Source organism: Myotis davidii, unplaced genomic scaffold (genome assembly GCF_000327345.1).
Source record: "Myotis davidii unplaced genomic scaffold, ASM32734v1 scaffold378, whole genome shotgun sequence".
NCBI lineage: Eukaryota > Metazoa > Chordata > Mammalia > Chiroptera > Vespertilionidae > Myotis > Myotis davidii.
Window position 1 is genome coordinate 1,354,702 of NW_006290631.1, and position 8,329 is coordinate 1,363,030.

General features: G+C 52.5%; 1 protein-coding gene across 1 annotated transcript in view; it reads right to left on the reverse strand.

Moving 5' to 3' along the window:
* Positions 1-7,155, reverse strand: part of LIPG (lipase G, endothelial) — a 19,511-nt gene extending 12,356 nt beyond the window's left edge. The window contains exons 1-4 of the mRNA XM_006763634.2: positions 7,042-7,155; positions 3,927-4,108; positions 1,875-2,054; positions 491-602 (exon numbers count right to left, since the gene is read on the reverse strand). Of these exons, the coding sequence (XP_006763697.1) occupies positions 491-602; positions 1,875-2,054; positions 3,927-4,108; positions 7,042-7,138 (571 nt within the window). The 5' untranslated portion in view covers positions 7,139-7,155. The remainder of the gene's footprint in view (positions 1-490; positions 603-1,874; positions 2,055-3,926; positions 4,109-7,041) is intronic.
* Positions 7,156-8,329: the final 1,174 nt, after the last annotated feature.

The following is an 8,329-nucleotide window of genomic DNA, read 5'->3' on the forward strand; positions in this document are numbered from 1 at the left end:
CTTTCCCTGGAGGTCCTAGGATACCACAGGCAGGGATGGCAGTGAGCCCCAGAAGCTTGGAGGCCAGGGCTCCACCCCACTTCTGCCCTTTAGTTATCAGCTGTTTGCCCCTGGTTTGTCCTCACCTGTTGAGTCAGACCAGTGGTTTTCAAACGGGGGCTTTGGGACCCGGTGATTGCTCCGGGGGAGGGGACGGCCCAAACAGCAAGACTAACACTATCCGCCAGACACCCAGCCTCAACTAGAACATCCCTCTGTGTTTCCTATGTTGGGGTGCTGTACAAGTCCAATTGGAAGAAAAATGGGTTCCATGACTCATTAAAACGTTTGAAAAGCTCTAGGGTCGATGTTCTCCGGGTTTCTTCCGAAGCTAACCTCGATGGCTCACGCGTGCTGCCTCAGTGAGGGGCACTCTGGTTCAGAGAGGCCAGCTTGTCAGAGGAGCTGCAGGGGCTGGAGACCAGCTGTTTGTGGAGGAGGCAGTGCTTACCCGTGATCCTGCCCACCGTGCCTGTCACGAAGTTGCCAGCGTACCCGGCCACATGCGCTCCGAGGCTGTAGCCGATCAAATGAACATTCCCAAGAGAAAAACCGTCCTTCTCCTGCAGGAAGGCACAAGAGTGTGTGAGCGGAGAGTGGAGTCCTGAGCCCACAGAGTCACCAACATTTCAACGGTTCCATCGTGACAAGGAGGAGACCTGGCAGTCAGGACCGAGACTTCCAGGGGCTGGCTTGGCTGGCAGTGCAACACAGCTGGAACCCAGCCAGGCTAGAGGTCAAAAGGACTTAGAGTCGCTTTAAATGCCCAGCACTGAGGGCAGGTTGTGACTGGAACCGGTATACCTGACCCTTCCCCTACATGTTTTCCATTCTTTCTGGCAGCATCTAAGGGAGGAGGGTGGCTGTGTGGAGGTCAAAGCCACCAGACTCCCTGGAGACTAAGTGTCAGCCACCACCCACAGCTGCATCCTCCTTGCCCACCCTCTTCGGCCCCAGGAGCTGAGTCCTCACCACAAGCCCACCTGGCACACCAGAGTTGGGACATGGCGCCCTGACCGGGCACTCGCTGGTGGGGGAAGAGGAGATGGGGATTTGACCCCAAAGCTCAGGAACCAAGCTCGACAAAACAACCCAGGCAGAAGACGGAGGGACTGTTCGGGAACCCAGAATTTTAAGACCTTTAGATCTGTGTTCCACACTTAAAATTTTCAGCCAGGCAGTAGTTGAAAGCAACGTCCTCCCCACCTCAGGACAGGCGCCTTCAGAGGCAAGAGCAGACATCAGTAGATTTGTAAGATTACCAGCCAGTCCTGCCTCCTGGCCGTTCCCAGCCAACCTGAGGGCATCCATTTCTGAGATCAGAAAGTAATGGCCCATAAGGCAAACTTTTGCCCAGCAGATATAAAATAACATGGAAAATCAGAGATATATCAATAACTAGAGGCCCAATGCACGAAATTTGTGCATTGGTAGGGTCCCTAGGCCTGGCTGGCGATCAGGGCTGGTCTGTGGGGCGACCGGCGGGGTGATCAGGGGACCCCCACTGGCACCCACCTTGGCTGGCCTGGGGCCTGTGAGCTGGGGGCACCTCCTGCATTGAGCATCTGCCCCCTGGTGGTCAGTGCACATCATAGCAAACAGTTGTTCCTCTGTTTGGTCAATTTGCATATTAGGCTTTCATTATATAGGATTAAAAGGCTGTCTAAAAGTCCCAGCTTTCGAATATTTCAAGCCATACATAATTCAGTAACAATGTCAATCCCAAAGATTTTGATCAGACATCTGAAATTCACTGTAACACTGTCTAACCTGTATTTCTTAAGAGAGTTCAAGATGCTGCTCAGGAAAGATGACCCCCTCCCATCCCCAGTTACCTGAAGCCAGTCGAGCATCCTTGCGATGCTGTGTCCCACCGTCTTCGTGTTATTGACCGCATCTGTGTAAAGCTGGTGAGCCAGGGGGAGCCAGTCAACCACCACGACATTGGCTTCTCTCTCTCTCGTCCGCAGGGCTGACACGAGTTTGTACAACCATTCCCCAAGTATGCCAGTCATCTGCGGAGAAAACAGGAAACTTCTCAAATCTCCTCTGGGTCTCGGAAATCCTAATGAACCTAGAATTCAGTTCCACTATCCTCTCCCTACCTGGTTCCAGAACCTTCTCATTGACTGCTCAGGGCCCAAGCATTTGCACATGAGCAGAGCACACCACTGGCAGGATTTCTACCTCAGTGTTTGTCTTCATTGCTCTTTACATTCCCAGTTTTTCCCATCAAAACGTTCATAGTGTTCTGCCCCACTGTCCTACAAGGCCACAGTGAGATATGCATTGGTGGCAATACGGGCCTGAAGTTGGCCGAAGTTCCTATCACAGTCGGGCAGGTGGCCTGCTCCCTCATTCAAAGGCTGCTTGGATGGGTTGCCTTGGAGAATTAGCTTCTCTCTTGAAGATACAGAGAAATGGTGTCTAACCGGCAAACGCAGAATGAACAAATGACCCTGTCCCGCAATCCATCCTTCTTGACCCCAGAGAAGGAAAGAGCTCTCCCAGGAATCCCAAATTAGAACTCAGAGCACATTTTCCCACAGAAAGAAAGTGTAAATGGTGACAAGGTCCAGTTGTAAACCTATCCGCAAGCACATTATTAGATAAAAAGATTTTCTGTGCCTGGCCTGGGAACCCAAACGCCACTGACAATCTTGCTTCTATGGGAAACCACTATTCCAAGCTCCAAACAGATCACAAAAGAACTTTCTGGAATGCAACCCATTTGTAAGTTGCAGGCAGTTTGTATTTACACTTTGACAGGGGGCCTTAAAGAGATTCAAATGCATGATTCTAATCGTGGGCTCTGCGATGAAGACAGATGGACAGGCCTTGAAACAGCTCTTCAATCACATTAGGTAGGTGGGCACCTACTCCCCGCCCCCACCCCCCAGGCCTGACCCCAACAAATGGTGATAGACCTAAAGACACGAAAGCAGGTAATGGATATGAATGTCTCATCATTAAGAAGAGGAATGTCGCCCTGGCTGGTTTTGCTCAGTGGATAGAGTGTCGGCCTGTGGACTGAAAGGTCCCGGGTTTGATTCTGGTCAAGGGCACATGCACAGGTTGCGGGCTCCATCCCCAATAGGGTGCATGCAGAAGGCAGCCAATCAATGATTCTCTCTCATCATTGAAGTTTCTATCTCTGTCTCCCTCTCCTTTTCTCTCTGAAATCAATAAAAATATATATTTTTTTTAAAAAAAGAAGAAGAGGAATGTCCCCTCCCAAGTAGCCCAGGCAGAAACCTGCTCACTTAATAATGCCATTTTCCTACAGACTGTCATTCTCTGACTGAATAAATCCCTTGGTGGCCAAAAGCTTCTGAAGCTGAGTGTTAAACCCTTTTTTGTTGAAGTTTGTCATGGACCTTTCCATGTGAATTGCTCAGCTAGGGCACATTGAGAGCCCCAATGCCTTTAAAGAGCCATCTCTATGCAAACAGGAGGGCACCGTGCCAATGGCAGCCAGCAAACCGTGCCAGCTGGCTCCTCATGGCCTCTCTGAGCCAGACAGGTTGCTTCAGCTCAGCTCGGTTCCTAGGGAGGGATGGTCCCCGTGAGGCAGCGGTTGACCAATGTAATTAAGCGTAATTAGAGGGATCCCGAGGAGCCGGTGGGGCTGGGCGGCTGCCCTCAGGAGAGCCACTTTCTGAAAGCCGCTGTGTGCCAGCACTAAACACCACCCTGCTGGAGTCCAGATGCCCCCTCAGCGAAGTGCCCATTACATTCTTCACAGCTGTCTGAAATACAAGCAGCCCACAAGAAAAGAGGCGGGTGGAGAGAGTGGAATCTGGAAGCACCAGTATTCTTTTTAATTGACCAAAACAAAAGAAACCAAACCCAGTGTCAAGCTGCAGCGCTCCCTCCCCGGGACTCACTGCCCATCCGTGAATGATGAAGAAGGTTTTGGCTGTCATGTTGAAGCCACAGTCTTCCAGGGGCTGGTTGTGGCCGACGGGGAGGTAGCATCCTTCATGCTCTGCGTCCTCGGAGGTGCGGAGGTTAAACCTCACGGAGGGTCTGGCAGGAATCTGCACATCCTTGGGTTCGTGGAGCTCATCTGGGGAGAAAGAACAGATTCGGATGCATCAAGGGGGCTTGAGTCATGACAGATCCGGGGTGCAGCTCTAGTACAACTTGGGGTCAATTATGTAATTCCTTCCTGGTCTAAGTTTTTACCTCTGCTGAGTGTTTCCTCCTCACCTCCCAGAAAAAGTTGCCAAGATATTATAAAAGGGACATCTCGTCTATATTTCAGAGCACTTACTTAGTCACTGGTATTAATTACTGTGACTGAAATAAACAGGTCTCTCTTGCTTGTCTTCCTTCTTCCCTATCAAATGAGTTCTCCTTCCTTCCCCCAAGGAACTGCTTTTAGATTATGGGTCCTCAATTCTTTTCCTGAAGTGCTTGGGACCAGTGGAGTTGCAGAATTCAGACATGTTCAGATTTTAGAAAGGCATTATGGTTCATACACCATGTCTTATAGAACACCTCCCGCAGGGTCTGGGGCATTCTCCATTCATCAAGCACACTAACATTTCTGCAGGGAAATGGCGTGACTACTCATACTTGAGGACAAAAAAAAAAAAATTACAAAATAGCCTCTGGTCAGTTCAGCTCAGTGTTGCTGCCAAGTGAGTTCAAGCCAGGTAAGGCCAGGTCTTGCAGCCAAACAAGTTACCAAACTTTCTAGTTGTGGGAGCTTTTGGAGTTTGAAATTGGAGGTAAGAAGCTGTCGACCTGTTATGCAATGGGCTTCTCCTAGTGTTCCCAACTCGATTCTAGCACTTACTCCAAAAACCTCATGCATCCTCGATGCCCTTTGCCGAGCCAGGATGTGCCAGGCATGCTTTTAGTTTGTTAAAGAAATGGCTGAAGCCATGGAGAAACTCCTAAGAGCAGAAAAACCACTCTCTCCAGTTCCCCTGCTCACACACAGTGCCATGAAGGAGATGACCCTGTGCCCAGAACACAGCTGATGTCACTGGTGGCCCTGATGGCCTTTACACACTGGGTGCTGTCGTCACCACACTGTTTCGGCCATCCAGGAAATCTTCCCTTGATATCGGGCTAAGAAATTAGAAAATCAAGCTCTCTTGTCACTTAGAAATCAGGGGGAAAGATACCAAAGGACCACCCCAGGAGCCTCGTTTATCCCAGAGTCAGGAAGCAAATGGAACCATGGACAGAAGGACCAGAATGGGGGAGAGGGGATGGTGAATGGGGCAGAGTAGGGTAGGGGGTGAAGAATGCGCCAGATGTAAAAAAGGACAGGGTTCCAGAAAATGCAACTCAATACACATGAGCAGAGCTTTGTAATTAATGAACAAAGCCCCAGCCGGCAGAAATCTGAGCCATGGACATAACTAGTTTGACACCTCCTCAATTTCCACCCAGGTAACCACTCACACAAAGACCAGATGGGGAATTCTAGGAAACAGGGTAAAGGGGTCTGCTGGCTTCCTGGAAGAGACTGGTGAATAAACCCGCATAGCTCGCCTCTGCAGCTGCTTCTCTGACCCCAGACTTCTCGAGCTTTCGCCTGGGTCACGTCAACCTCTGAGACTTCATGGTTGTCCTGCACCCACATGTCCTCATGGTTCATTCTCTCACCTCCTTCCGTTCCTTGCGCTCAACTCTCAAAGAGGGAAGCCTGACCACAGATTAAAACGGTACCACCTTCTCCCACCAGCACTCCATACCTTCCATAACACTGAGCACCGTTTGTATATTTTAACACATTGCGGACGGATCACGAGAATTTGCCAGCTTTGCTTAGTTCCACTTCGTATTACACAGTGTTTTACAAAGTATCCTACTTTAAAAAGATCTTAGGTTGTAAGAACATGTAATAAATAACTTCAAAATGCAACGGGTATTTAATTTTAAAGCGTGCCTTTATCATTCATGTAAAACATTTTTTTTGTACTCGTTCAATAGAAACTTACCTGGCCACTGGGCAAAGCCAGCAATAAAACTACTGATCCTGCAATGTGTTAATTAGGTTCCTGTCTGTCTTCTCGCCACTGAAACGTGAGCCCCAGAGGGCGGGGTTCTCCCTGCTCCTAGAAGAATGCCTGGCACTAAGCGGACGTGTACTAACTGCTTTTCTGGGTGAATGAAATGGCCCAAAATGCTCAGAATCGCAGAACGTGGAAGTTGGAAGGAATATTAACATTCCACAGGAGGGGAGCTAGGTCACACTCTTACTTAGCACTAGAGTTGGGGACATGTTAAGGAAAGCAAGGCCTCCCCATTCATTCATTCATTCATTCAATTTACCCTCCCACCAGTAAGTACATAAGTTGACATGGACCAACGTCGTTTGACCAACCTCAGCAAATAGTAGAGGAAATAACGGGGTGCAGTTTAGGGGTTCCCCTGGCACTCCCGCTGGGTGACCCTCCCCTGGTTCCTTCTGCCAGTGGGAGAGGCTGCCATGCAGAATTCAGAAGGAAGAAAAGCTGGCGGCTAGGAGGAGAATGAGAGGGGGTTGGAAGGAGGGTTGGGAGGAGGAAGCTGGCAATCTAGGGGAAGAAGTCACTCATCAAATGCTCCAGCCGCCTCACCTTCAAACACCTACAGGGTTGGATTAAAAGGAGGAGGGGCGCCAGGTGAGGGAGCACCTTCTAACCCTCTTGGCTAGCAAACCTCCAGGTTCAAAGATGAGAACGAGGTTGAAGAGCTGCTGGCAGCCAGTTGGGCTGACTGGACAGCGCCCATCCATCGAATGGAAGGGGCGGGGCTAGAGCCAGAGGACAAGGGCACCCGCCAGCCTACAGCCTTCGGAGGTCCCGCTGGCGATGCCCCGATGCCCCGGTCAGAAGCGCCAGGAAACAGGTGAACGGCAAGGCTAAGTAGGAGGAGCGAAGGGATCGCGCGGCATAAAAGGGCTCCCCAGGCCGGGGAGGGATGGGAGGAGGGTGTGCAGGACAGAGGGGCCCGGCCCGGAAAAGAAGCTGGAGGTAATCAAGAATCAGAGCACGGTACCTTGCGGCGGCCCCTCTGGACCAAGGGGCGCGGGGCCTCCCGCGGCAAAGCAACAGCAGGCGCTCCAGAGGCAGAGCAGAAGGACGGGGCTCCGCATCCTTTCCCGCCACACACCCCTCCGCGAAGCAGGACTTCAACAGAACAAAACAACAAAAAAACACCTCTTTGCGGTTTCCAGCAGCCCGAGCCTGCAAGACCCTTAGCGGGCACCTTCCCTCCAGCAGCGAGTGGTGTGGCCTTAGACAGCTGGAGGTGGCGAAGGTGGGAAGTGGAAACTTGGCGACACTGAGCGGCGGGGCGTTGGAGGGAGTGTGAAGGGGCTTAAACCAGGACCGGACTCGCCCTCATCCGCGCCTCCCGCCGGGGAAGTCCGGGCTCGCCACTGTCACCCAGCGAACTCCGGGCGAGGTAGGTTTTTAAAAAGTATGGGAGTCATCTGACCCATCGCCAGATGGTGATTTGCATAATTTATTCCCGTCTTAGGACTCTGATTGGTCACACCTTCTCAGACGCCGGAAGGGAGACTCCCAAAGTTTGAATGAAAGAGCCACACACTCACCACGTGGACGCTCCCACCCGCAGCCTGGCGTTCTCCCTCACCTGCCGCCTCCTGCCGCCCCGCTTTCTCCTAGTGCCCGTTCCCGGGCCCCAGAGTCTTCGCTCTCCTCTGCCGCCCCGGGGGGACATGGCCCGACACCCTGCGCCTGCTGAGAACGCGACTCCTGGGGAAGGAGAGCTATCCTCTCCAAGGTGCACAGCCACCCCCGCGCACGGAATGGTCTCCACGCCGCAGGCCAGGGGGCCGGCTGGGGGAGAGCCACCTGGTAACCTCGGGTACTTGTCTTCCTTCACTCCCACCCTCCCGCCCAGAGAGGCCCGCGCAGGTGCAGGCAGCGTGTAGGACAAGGATCGACCAGAGCTGAGGCTCTGCAGCTAGTTCTGCAAAACCCGGCGCAAGTCTCCGAAGCCGTGCCCTCCTCCCCAGGACCCGCGGTAACAGTCCCTGCCGCTCGGGGATGTTGGGGAAAACGAAAAGCGATCATGTCGGCGCTTGGTGCAGAGCCTGCCACGTGCTCCGTGCCCTCGGCCCTCGGGGGTGCAGGCTGGAGGGATCCTAGCGACTCTCCCCGCAGAGAACGGAGAGCTGAGCTTGGGCGTCTCGGACGCGTGACCTGCGCCGAGTCTGAGTCTCCGCAGAGGCGCGCAACCACCTGTTGAGTGCAATGATGCAGCTTCTTCCTCGCGTCCTGTTTCCTGCCTCTCCTCCGCTTTATTGTTCTGCGTCCCT